The 12,680-nt window shown below is 37.1% G+C and overlaps 1 protein-coding gene across 1 annotated transcript in view; it reads left to right on the top strand.

Moving 5' to 3' along the window:
- The window catches only part of LOC127029115 (AP-3 complex subunit beta-1-like), a 184,332-nt gene that overhangs the window by 135,148 nt on the left and 36,504 nt on the right, over positions 1-12,680 (top strand). Inside the window, 1 exon segment of the mRNA XM_050914761.1 lies at positions 10,146-10,370. Within this exon segment, the coding sequence (XP_050770718.1) occupies positions 10,146-10,370 (225 nt within the window).

The following is a 12,680-nucleotide window of genomic DNA, read 5'->3' as shown; positions in this document are numbered from 1 at the left end:
GTATGACTGATTTTAGTTTTGGATTTTTGTACTGAGGAATGACACTCAAAAACTATAGAGGTCTCATTTTAATTTTAAATTTTGTTGTTCCATATCTTTATCAGCATGTTCATTGGCATATGTTGCTAAAGCAGTATACCAAATGAAGAAACAGGTTTTTTTATTTCTTCACTCAGAACTTAGAATTTATAGAGACTCTGCTGAAAACTCCTTATTGAAGCTCCCCTTCTCTCTGAGAGGGAGCAGCTTATGGATTTCAATATGCAGTGATGGTGAGTTCTCAAAGCTCTTCTAAGTATATGAATCACTGCTTGTGTCTACAGCTAATTATTTCACATATAAGGATGATATGACAGGTGTAAGTTGCTTTTGTTCACCTTTTTACTTGATTGGTGTGTGCTTAACTGAAGCTTGGATTGCACAAAAAGCAGAACTTCAAGGCAATATAAAGGAAAGCCTAAGATTTCACCAGAGGATACTTTGCTGATCAGGATCAAAGTTTACCCTATAACTTATTATATCCAGTTCCACATATATCTAACCATCCTGAGGGTCTGTAAGCCTTGAAATTAAATAATTGTTAAATATAGATGAGTAAATGCTTCATAATAACATAATGTCTTGATTTCTGAAACTTTGTTAGTGATGGTTTTTTAGCTTGGCATATTTGAAAAAGTAAATAACCAAGTCATGGTTGATGCATCTAAGATTCCATTTTGTCACTTTTACTTGAAGAGTTGTCATCACATGGAATGAAACACCTGATGTTCAAATTATAATTCTGAGATTTTGTCCCAAAATAATGAGTAACTTAAAACTTGTTTGGGAAAATAAAGATTTTGTCATTGAAAGGAAGAGCTATGCATGGGGTTTACTCAACTTGTTTAGAGGTGTTACTGCTGTTAGGGCATATCATTCCTGCCATGGACCAGTAGTATGTTGCCACATGACTTTTAGGCTAGCAGTACAAAATAAGTGAAAGGCAAGGACATTACAGTTGTTAACGTAAGGTGACTTGGAGTCTTTTAAATTATGTCAATACATAGGTATTTTAATGTACTCTAAAAGTTCTTGCTAACAACTGCAGGAAGGTGGGATACCCCCTATTGCCCCCCTCCAAACCTGTGTTAAGGTTTTGGTTTTTTTAAAGGTTGGTAAGTGATGTGCCACTGTTTTCTAACACCAGCATCATTTAGAAATGTTTTCAGTCCTCTTATGCCATAGACTCTAGAGGATATCGGAGGGACAGATGACTCTTTAAAATGCTGTTGAACAATGCTGTGATTAAATATAGTAACATCAGAGAGATGGGTTTTAAAAAGCTCACTTTAACCTTATTTTTGCATGCTTTTCTCCTAATGACTTGGTGGTGTACAGTGTCTTGACATATTAAGAATAAAAAAAAAAAGCAGTTCTAGAATCTTCCTGAATTAGTTTTGGTTGGTGTGCAGTTGATGAAAGTTTTCATTTTAAACTTTTATTAGCTTGGATTAGGAAACGTTTCCATCTTTATATGGCTGTATACAGTGTTGCTTGGTGTTTCTAGTCTCTAGCACCTGTGTTCTTGATTTAAAGGTGCCAGAAGAATTGGGGAAAGTTACATTTGTAAGAGCTGTAAAATAGGTCTTTTAATTGTATAGTGGAGTTTAGGAATTCATGGCTGTAAAAGAAGGTTTGTGTACAAATTTTTACTATTATATTAATTTGGAATGTTTTCATGAAAAATGTACAAAAATCATTCTACCGTTTCCGCTGAAGGAGCTTTTTAACACCAGCAGCATTAGAACATATGCTTACTGCATAAATCAGAAATTTCAACTATTATTAAATGCATTTGTGTATTAAAAGTTGCTTTAAAATGGAATAAGTTTTAATAAGTGATCATTGTCACAGTCTTCCTGCTGCTACATTTGTGCTCCGTTGACTAACAATCTTTGGAGGATTTAGATGATAGTAGCAGAAATTCTTTATATTAGTTAGTACCGAGGTAATTTCAAAAGTAGATGAGAAAAAATTGCCTACCTAATTTGTCTTCAGTAGTCAACTGAGGGACCTAGTACGGCTGCAGCTACTATGTAAAGCAGCATGCTTAAATTCAAGATCTGTGTCTGGACAGTAGAGCCTTTATTAAAGATATCTATATGGTGACTTCTTTTGTTTGCGATATGCTGTGTATGTTTTTGGTTACGTTACTCAGAGCTGTGTGTGGATGGGATTGAGTGGCATTTCTTCTTAATGAGTGTGAAAAGAAGTGTCCTCGTGGAAGCCGAATAATTCATTTGATGCCATGAATTTTGTTTCCAAGTCAAAAAAAAAAAAAAAAGTGTGCTTTTGAATTTAAACAAAGAAACTGAAGGTAACTGGTTATAAATAAATCTCAGTGTCTCTTAACAGACTACAAACTGTATCAGATGATTTTTTTTTTCCCCCTTTTTAAGGCCAAAAAGAGAAGCTTAAGGAAAACAAAACACGGAAAAGTTGTATTTTAGCAATGGTCTCAGTTAGGTCAACTGTAATTTTTGCAAACTAAGGAATATGGATTTTTTTCAGGTTAAAACATTATGTGTAAAATGAAATGCAACTTGGGAAATATTGGCACATCAATATCATGTATAAGAGGTGCATTCCAATACATGCAGAGATTCTACACTCACATTGAGGAAATGCTAATATAGATGTCTGTGCATTGAGTTCAGTGTTGATTTTGGATTTTTGTACTTGCAGGTGGGTGACTGTGCATTAAGGTCATCCCAATAGAAGCCAAAATAACATTTTGCATTCTTCTTCAACAAAAATATAGTGGCCAAGATTTGAATATAGTTGTATTAAGCCAGCAAAGATGTAATTTACATTTTAGCATTCATAAATATCTGTGCTAGATTTCAAATATAGTGTATTATAGGCTGAGTTCACTTTGGCTGTGTAGTAAGTGTTTCAACTTATATTATACACTTATCCTGACAGAAGAGGTCCTTTTCCAGGGAAAAGTTTGAAATAGGTGCTTCTGTTGGAAGAAACCAATATGCAGGAGTTGTTAATAATATAATCCTAACTGTAAAATTATACATTATAGCCAGTAGGGTTCAGTATGCTTTCACTTTAAAGGACTTGTTACTAAAGAGTACTGGCTGTTTGCCAAAATCAAAATAATATATTAGAAACCATTCATAGGCACTTCTTTGAAGTCATTTAGACTCAATGCCAATATCTATATTAATCCCTCTCCACAGTGTCTACTTCAAATTCATAATTGGGACGCAAGGTGAGGCTGCCACCTTATTCTGTTTTTCTAACTCTTAAACTACTTCAGGTAATCCTCAGACTTTCCAGTTAGGTGGTCAGTGAAAGGGTCAAATCACTAAATTGAAGTAAATTACTTGTTCATATATTGGAAGGATGCCTTTTCCTTGAAACACCTAATGACTGTTGCAAAGGAGTTTAAAATACCAGATTGCCTGATAAGTCACACACATGCATCAGCTGCCAGACTGTTTGCTTTTTGCTTGAGCCATTGCAGTAGAAGCATACATAGGACAAAATGATAGCAAATCTTGAAGTTTCCCATGCACAGATATGAATTTCACCTTTTGATTTGGTCACCCTTATTTTAGAAGTTGAAATGTAGTTTGGGATACAGTTTAAGCCCTTGAGTGTAGGAATTTTCTGCATATTCCCATTTTGTTGCTACTGAAATTCTTTCTTGTGGGGCTTTTTAAAAGATTTCACTAATATTTTCATTGGATTATTTATGTGTTTCATTATGCCCAGCATAAGGAAAAGGCAAAGATGCCAAATCTCAACCAAAACCATGTGTTGTTTTAATATAAAGCTTTAAGCTCTATTATACATGCAAAATGCAATCTATCTTACTGGCCTCCAGTTACACATAAAATACAAAACAAGTACGCTCTCAGTTTTAAAAGTGCTTGATTAATCTGGTATGGGATTAATAGAGTTTTCTGCTGTTCGTGAACTCTAGATTAAGGCCTAATTATGGTTTCTTTATATCATGTAGTCATTCTTTACACTCTAAAAGCAATACTTTTTATTGATACAGATTTACTGGACATCTGTCTAGTTGGTTATATTTTAAGAGAACCATTGAAAAATCTAAGGGACATAAAAATATTAGAAAAGGGATAATTTAATATTATGGAAGATTTTTATCATCTCTAGATTCACAGATTACCTTGAACACACTACTCTTTGAAAGGATGATTTTATACCTGTTTGAGACCATACAAATATTAGAGGGGAAAAAAAAAAAAAGCAGAGAAAAGGATTAATTTTGGCAGCCTTAGAGGCAGACTATGGGCGGTATAATAAAAGCCCTCTTTTGTTTGAGATGATTGATTTTTTTTAAATCACACGGAGATCAATGGGAGTTATTTGGGGTTTTCTGATTTTTATTTTCCTTTCAAGTTTTTAGAGACAAAAGTATTATTCTATCAATGTTGGAATTCAGTAAGAATTTTTGGAACTCACTTTCTAATGTATGAAATTGTCTGAAGCCAATACTGGTTTAAAGATATGGGCATTAATTTGCTAATTTTCAATTAGCCTCATTGACATATTAATCATTTAGGGAAGTGTAGAGCCTAAAAGTTGGTGACAATGCAAAAAGAAGGGAGTTAGGATGTATGAGAAATTGAAGGACTTCCTAACAGATGTGGCTTTAGAAAGTGTTTAGTAGATGTAGAGCAGTTAAATGAGCCTTTGGTGGAAAGTTATTTTAAGTATTTTCCAGAATTTGACATGAAATCCTCAAGTGTTTCTATGTCTAGATAAATTAGCCCAAATTGAATCGTGGTACCCTGTTACTTTTCTAGACTGCAGAAAATATGAGCTAGCTTGCTTGCTTGCTTGGTTTGTTTCCCCCATTAGAGGGATGCTGTCCTTAGTTTGGCAATCCATATTAGCATGACTTAAGTATGCTCTAATGTTCGGATTTGCTACAGCCTCTTGAAATAATGTAGAGCAGGAAGTTGAAATTCTTTCTGCAATTCTTTGTTTGCTTTTTATTGTATCTTTTTATGAATTATTAATTCTTTATTTTTGTAAGAGCTGTATAAGGAAGACATTGCCTTGTGACTATGAGTAATATGTAACTGGTAACGGAGCAAAAGATCATGAATATACTGTTTCCTGCCAGTAGTTGTCTTTCCTTTGTTTGCCTGGTTTTACATCTTTCTCCTAACACTATAAAATTATTGTTAAGTTGTTCTTATAGCTTCAGTTGAAAAATCATGTAAATGTGGCTGGGCTACGTGATAGCCCTTCTCCTCTTAGCTGTTCCGGAGTTACTGGAGCATAGCCTTACAGTGAGTGTAAGAGAGGATGTAGCTCTCTCAGTTTAGTAGGTCATTTTTTGATTATGTCATGGATATTGCCAATACGAGAGCAGTAGAAGGGCTACTTAGATTAAATGATTCAGTCCACCGCTTTAACAGAATGTAATTTAGAGGAATAGAACTATAATTATTGTCATTCTTGGAAGCAAATATTTTTTTCCAATAATATATGTTTTATCCAAACATATATACATTTCTGAATCAGAATCTATGTTTATTATTACAGCATTATTAAGCTGAGGAACAAATACAAAATAAAAAAAGACAACAGACATATAATTATGTGCTCCTTCGTAAAAATAATAATAATAACAACAATACTTCATACAGGAAAGTCTGTCCAGCTCTGTTTTCTGTAGTAGTTTTAATAAACCCTGTAGTGCTTTTTGTTTTAAATAATTATGGAAAATAGAGGGGTTTTGTATTAACTTGAACTTAATTATTAAGGACTTACTGAGCTGGCAAAATCAAGCATGTTCATGTGCAGAGGATTCGGTGGTTTGTAACTAGTCAGCTCTGTTGTGATAAAGCAAGCCAAAAGTACTGCCTCCAGCCAGGTGGAGGAGAGGAACAACCAGGTTTATTGGACTGTGTGGATCCGATGGCCTGGCACATCAGACCCACAGGAGTACAAGGCTCTACTAGACACCGGTGCACAGTTACCCACAGATCCAGATGAAGTCCACTGCACATGACCCATGTGGCGGAAGTTTACATGGAACGCGCCATTGTCGTATGCCAACTCATTGACAGTAATGGACTGAAAAGATGAAGAGGGACCAATAGTGGATGAATTGGCTGGCTGACTCCGGCAATATGAAGAAAGTCTCACTTCCTCCCTCATCTCGGCTGTGGAGAAACTGCCAGACATACTAGCCGAGAAATGGTCCCAAGAGTTCTGAGGACTGAGGATAAGTATCTGAGGATAAGTTCTGCCTCCCACCTGTACGGACCAATATCCCAGCTATTAGGAATAAGTGTCCCTCTGCTCAAGAGAGAGGAGATAGAAGGTATACACCACAGGGTACCCTGTGGTCCTACCTGCGTGAACGCAGGGAGGATATGATGAAGTGGGATGGAAAACCTACCTCGGTCCTAGATGCACGGGTACATGAATTGCGAGGAAAAATAATCACAAATGAGGATTCTTCCAGGAAAATTGTTGCCTCAGCCTCCGGTGAGCGGTGTGGCAGACAGAATGGAAGGGCTGATCTTACTCCTGATCCTATGAGAAGAAATTCTAATCCATTTTTACAGAAAGTGAGTGGAGAATCCTATGACCAGGGCTAGAGGGGCCCTGCCTCCAGCCAGGCGGAGGAGAGGTACAACCGGGTTTACTGGACTGTGTGGATCTGATGGCCTGGCACATCAGACCCACAGGAATATAAAGCTCTAGTAGACACCGGTGCACCATTGTGGTAGCGATTGGCACCTTTTCCCTTTATGTGGTTGATGAGTGGGGGACTTTTAAGGCAAAATCCTAATATTGCCCTTCTTGTTGTTATATAAGAAGTAGTTTTAAAATATTTGCAGCTTCTTTTAGGGTGATGGATCATCTTTCAACATGTGCAGTTAGCATGGGGGCCAGTCTGACTCGTACCAATATAGTGTTCCCATATGATATCAATGTGGAGTCCCTACGCTGACTTTTAATTCGTGGTGGCTTTCAGTCAAAACAGGGTGGGAGGACAGTCTATATTTTAATTTTTGTATTTCTGTCATTTTAAACAGCTGTATTAAAGAAAAAAAAAGTTTTTCAAGTTTAATCTTAATAATCTTAACCCAAAAAAAGCAGACATGCTATGTCTTAAAATAACTATTAGTGACTAGTTTTTATCCTATAAATATAACTTGAGTTGATAATGTGGTCCATTACCAGCTAACTGCATGGAGTATTTTTCATTTTACGCTCTTCAGTTACTTTTTAGTGAAGTGTTAAATATGAAGCTTTTCTCCTCTCTAAAATTGCACACTGTCTGTTATTAGGGAGATAACAGCTCTTTTAAATGTTTCAGTAAGCGTTAAATAGACAGTTATGTGCACTCTCATTCCATGCTTATTTGCTTACTGTAATAAACTGATAAAATGTGTGGTTTGTCTCTGTGTATCTGCAGGCATCATGAGTCACATAGATTTCCTTTAGAAATAATGTTGTGTCTGCAGAATTGATTGGCTATTTTCATAAACCATCCAAAGGTACATAAATGACTTCTATTATTTAAACATATGCTGTGTAAGATTTGTAGGGGTTATCTCCTGGTTACTAGATGTTTCTTGTTCTATTAACTCTTTGGAGGATTGTTTTAACCCCAGAGTGATTGCAGGTATCTGCCCTATCGGTTTCTTTAAGTATTGCAATTGTATGCATTAAAAATTTTAAAATTAAAACAGAAAACTCTTTTTATCAGACTGATGCAACTGTTAAGTAAACTGCCTTACAGTTACACCAACCTTTGCCAGCTCACAGCCCTCGCTAGCAAGTAGACAGCTTGAGAATTCTAATTTTCCAGAACTAAATTCCTTTGTTCAGGATATATACATTTTATTTATTTCTAGTATTGCCATGTTAAATGCAACTGAAGATTAATGTTCTATGGGAAGGAAGATTGTTAAAACATAATGTCGTTATTCTGGCTGTCCTTTGCATGTCTATTTCTTTGTATAGTATGATATTGAAAATAAAAGTGAATGGGCTCACAAGTGAAATTATGAATATGAGAAGTAACGTTGTAAGGGGCATAGATTAAAATCTCTAAGTAAAAATCACAGGAAGGTTTCGATAAAATTTGAGTCAGTGTTACAATTTAAGTATAGTGAGGGATTTTTGCTCTATGTGTACGCATATGTATCTACATGTTGGACTTTGACTAACTTTTTATGTTTTCATTCCTATTAATAAATAATATTAATAAAAAGCTATATGTTAGCACAGAGAAGCTAGTGTACTTCAAAATATTTGTTTTAACTTCACCAATTTATGTAAAATTTATTAATAAATTGTACAGATTCAAAGTTGGGATTGTGGAGTTTCCTCAGTTCAGACATATTCTGAAATTGCCTTTTAATCTTCACAGTGAAGGTTACTGGTAGATCATTAATTTGTTTCTAAAAAAACTGATACCAGAGTTTTTGTGTATTAGAGAAAGAAACACTAGGTAAAAAGTTGAAAGTAAAATCTGATGTGGAAGTTTTTGTAGAGGTGTTTGCTCAATCACATCCTGTATGTGTTATTTTAATTACAGTCACATAGTGGTTGAGTTTTGAGGGAATGGGAAGCCTTTCTTCATTATTTATTCTTCATTCAGTGTGATGTGAAACTTAATGCACCTTCCAAAGCCACCTCTGAATACAAACTCACTCAGTTCCTCATGTAGTTTTCTTCAGCTTTCATCAATGTAGTGCTCACACTTCTAAACATTTATTAGTTGATCTTTACAGATGTTCATTTGAGATTATGTATATTATTAGCCTTGCTTTCCAGTTCAGAAACTGGTGCTCAGAGATGAAGATCGGTTTTGTTACGTGCTCGCTAACTTCTAAAGTTTTTTAACAGGATTCTTTACAGCCTTATGTTTTCCAGATACTCTCCCATTTCTGTAATACCTTGTGGATTTAAATCCCAGCTCTTACCAGCTTCCCATATTACTGGAAATGATCACTAAGTCTTCAGATCAGCCCCTCAATGTTAAATTGTGGCAGTCAGGAAAATGTAGCAACCTGTAAGAGTTTTGTAGGGAAGGCAAGATAAAAGCCAGTTCTCCTTGCTTAGCTGCTTTGAGTCTTGAACACCCTTTTATTTGCAGTTGTCTCTTTCACTTAGTTACACATTCAGGGCTACAGATAGGGCAAGAGAAGATGGACACTCATCAGTGGAAACAGATAAACAGATATACCTAACAGATATACTATAAAGTTCAGTAGCTCATAGTGCATTGCTTGGACAAATGGGATTTTCGTGCTGAGCATTTGGCTTTTTCAACCTCCGTGTTCTGTTTGTATGGCTTTACTTTTCATGTAATTTCCTAGCCTTTCCTTAAAACTTGTTTAAAGAATTCAAATTCACTTTTCATCTGTTTTCTGCATATTCCTTACTTTTGCACTTTTGAGCTCATGATTAGGGATTTCCTGACCAACAGTATCTCCTGGGAATTTGGTTGCACACTAAATGTCTTTTGTGCTGCTACTTCTTCAGGATAGAATGGACCCAAACATCCTTGAGATTTCTCTTATTGCATGTGGCAGCAAGACATTTAAAAAAGTGGCAACGTCCCTCTGCTCTACACAACTGTGTTTTAGTATTTGACTGGTGTAATTGTTAGGCAACATTTTTGTGGTTTTAACAAGAGAAGGAGACGACAATTTCTCACTATTCTTCCATAGTACATGGTGGGCTTGGGGTCACCCTTGAGTTCTGATGCACAGAAGGGAGAGAGACTTCTTGTTGGAAACAACATAATTATTTTAGCTGTAACTCTTAAAAAAAAACCTGATAATTTAGTGGATAACTGCAGAGTTAAAATATTAAAAACAGATTTATAATGATAAAATGAGGCAAATACAACAAAGTTAAAGCTGCTAGTTCTCAGCACCAGAAATGTTATTTTTAGGCACTGTTAAAGATATCTATTATTGCATTTTGTTTATGGATTTGAATATGTCCTTACATGTTTCTAGTTCACCAGAATTCTGACTAGAAAGCAGGCATTCTAGCTGAATGAAAAGTGTAATATTTAGTTGTCATTTTATCTGTTCTTCTCTTACAACATTCACCAACTGTTGTTTTGTACTTAACAGGTCACTACCCAAGTCTCTGTGCCAACAAAAACACATGAACTGCTTCATCGAATGAGTGGAAAAGGATTAGCAGCTCATTATCACTTCTCAAGACAGCCATGCATTTTTGGTGATCGTATGGTATCTGTGCAAGTGACAGTAACACATACAACTGATCAGAAGATAGAGAATATTCACATAGGGGAGAAGTTACCTACAGGCATGAGGATGCATGAATTTAATCCAATAGGTAATCGTATCCTATCTTTAAAAATACAGAATCTTAATCTTTTGCAAAATTTCAAATATAGAAAAGTGTTTTTTGCATAGTCATACGTATACTCATATATATGTATGCATACACACACATACACACTCATGCAGCTATCTTTTCTTAGATAATCTGATTTTAACAAAAGTTTCATTCAGTTTCTCCCTACTTGTATTTGACTTTGAAAATAACTCCTTAGATCAGAATTTCCATGCCTGAAAGTTTACCTGCTTGTTCAAATATCAATTATACTATATCAATTCCAGTTGATATAATAAAATTTTTCTCTCACCCCACAAACTTTAATTCTCTTACAGCCTTAATCCATAATGGCTATAATGGGCTACTATTAAGTATCAGGTTTTGATTTAGATGTTCACAATGATTTTCATGCCAAGCTTTAAAGAAAATTTGTAGATGTATTATTTAATTTGGTGTCTCAGAGCTTTCTCATTGTTTCCCTCGTGAGCTTTTGGCAGTGAAAGTGTATGTTTTAATCTAGTATGTGTCTACCATACTTCTGCAAAGTGTCGCTTCTTAGATTAGTGTAGTGGGTTGACCCTGGCTAGATGCCAGGTGCCCACCAAAGCCGCTCTATCACTCCCCCTCCTCAGCTGGACAGGGGGAGAAAAAAAAATAAAAGGCTCATGGGTCGAGATAAGGACAGGAAGATCACTCACCAATTACCGTCACAGGCAAAACAGACTCGACTTGGGGAAAAATTAGTTTAATTTATTGCTAGTCAAATTAGAGCAGGATAATGAGAAATAAAACCAAATCTTAAAACACCTTCCCCCCACCCCTCCCTTCTTCCCAGGCTTAACTTTACTCCTTATTTTCGCTACCTCCTCCCCCCCTGAGCAGTGCAGGGGGACGGGGAATGGGGGTTTGAGTCAGTTCATCACATGTTGTTTCTGCCACTCCTTCCTCCTCAGGGGGAGGAGGACTCACACTCTTCCCCTGCTCCAGCATGGGGTCCCTCCCACGGGAGACAGTCCTTCACGAACTTCTCCAATGTGAGTCCTTCCCATGGGCTACAGTTCTTCACGAACTGCTCCAGCATGGGTCCCATCCACAGGGTGCAGTCCTTCAGGAACAGACTGTTCCAGCGTGGGTCCCCCGCGGGGTCACAAGTCCTGCCAGCAAACCTGCTTCAGCGTGGGCTCCTCTCTCCACGGGACCACGGGTCCACAGGTCCTGCCAGGAGCCTGCTCCAGCATGGGCTTCCCACGGGGTCACAGCCTCCTTCAGGCATCCACCTGCTCCAGCGTGGGGTCCTCCAGGGCTGCAGGTGGATATCTGCTCCACCGTGGACCTCCATGGGCTGCAGGGGGACAGCCTGCCTCACCATGGTCTTCACCACGGGCTGCAGGGGAATCTCTCTGCTCTGGCGCCTGGAGCACCTCCTCCCCCTCCTTCTTCACTGACCTTGGTGTCTGCAGAGTTGTTTCTCTCACATCTTCTCACTCCGCTCTCTCTGGCTGCAACTGCCACTCCCCTGTAACTTCTTTTCCCTTTCTTAAATATGTTATCACAGAGGCGCTACCACTGTTGCTGATTGGCTCAGCCTTGGCCAGCGGCGGGTCCGTCTTGGAACCCGCTGGCATTAAGTTTATCGGACATAGGGGAAACTTCTGGCATCTTCTCACAGAAGCCACCCCTGTAGCCCCCCCCCCCCGCTACCAAAACCTTGCCACGCAAACCCAATACAATTAGGTACTGTGTGTTAATTCAGTAAAGCAATGCTGTATTCAGTCCTAACCTATATTGTTTTAGTTTCTACCTTCCAAATGGGATGGTTTTTTGCTAAATTTCTGTTAGTGGAAAAGAGTAGAAAACTCGAGAAAGAAGAACGCAGATCATAGCAACTTTTATTCAAGGGTAGTACCTGTGCACACAACCTACTTTCTTTTCTCAGCAGTTCTTTGTTTTAGGGCATTGTGGTATAGGCAGAAGGAACAAAAGTGTCTCTATTTTATAATATAAATGGAAAGGATGGACATGTTCCTTTTTGACACAAACTCCTGTACTTTAGATGCGTTTCTTCTCTTGTACTGAGTACAAGAGAAGTATGAGTACTGAGTACTATGAGTACTGAGTACTATGTGAATCCATATCACGTTAGAAGAATACAGAAATAAGTTCTTAAAGAACAACAGTGAATTAAAGAGTATTCTTAGTTTTCAGTAGTTAAAAAGATGTTTCATTTTAAATTGCTGTATTCTATTGAAATACTTATTTTTTTAACATTGAAAAGGCTGTACAGATTTATGCCAAATAGCTAC

The sequence above is a fragment of the Gymnogyps californianus genome, unplaced genomic scaffold, assembly GCF_018139145.2.
Source record: "Gymnogyps californianus isolate 813 unplaced genomic scaffold, ASM1813914v2 HiC_scaffold_77, whole genome shotgun sequence".
NCBI classification, from domain to species: domain Eukaryota; kingdom Metazoa; phylum Chordata; class Aves; order Accipitriformes; family Cathartidae; genus Gymnogyps; species Gymnogyps californianus.
Note: the sequence above shows the minus strand (reverse complement) of the source record. Positions and strands in the feature narration are given on the sequence as shown.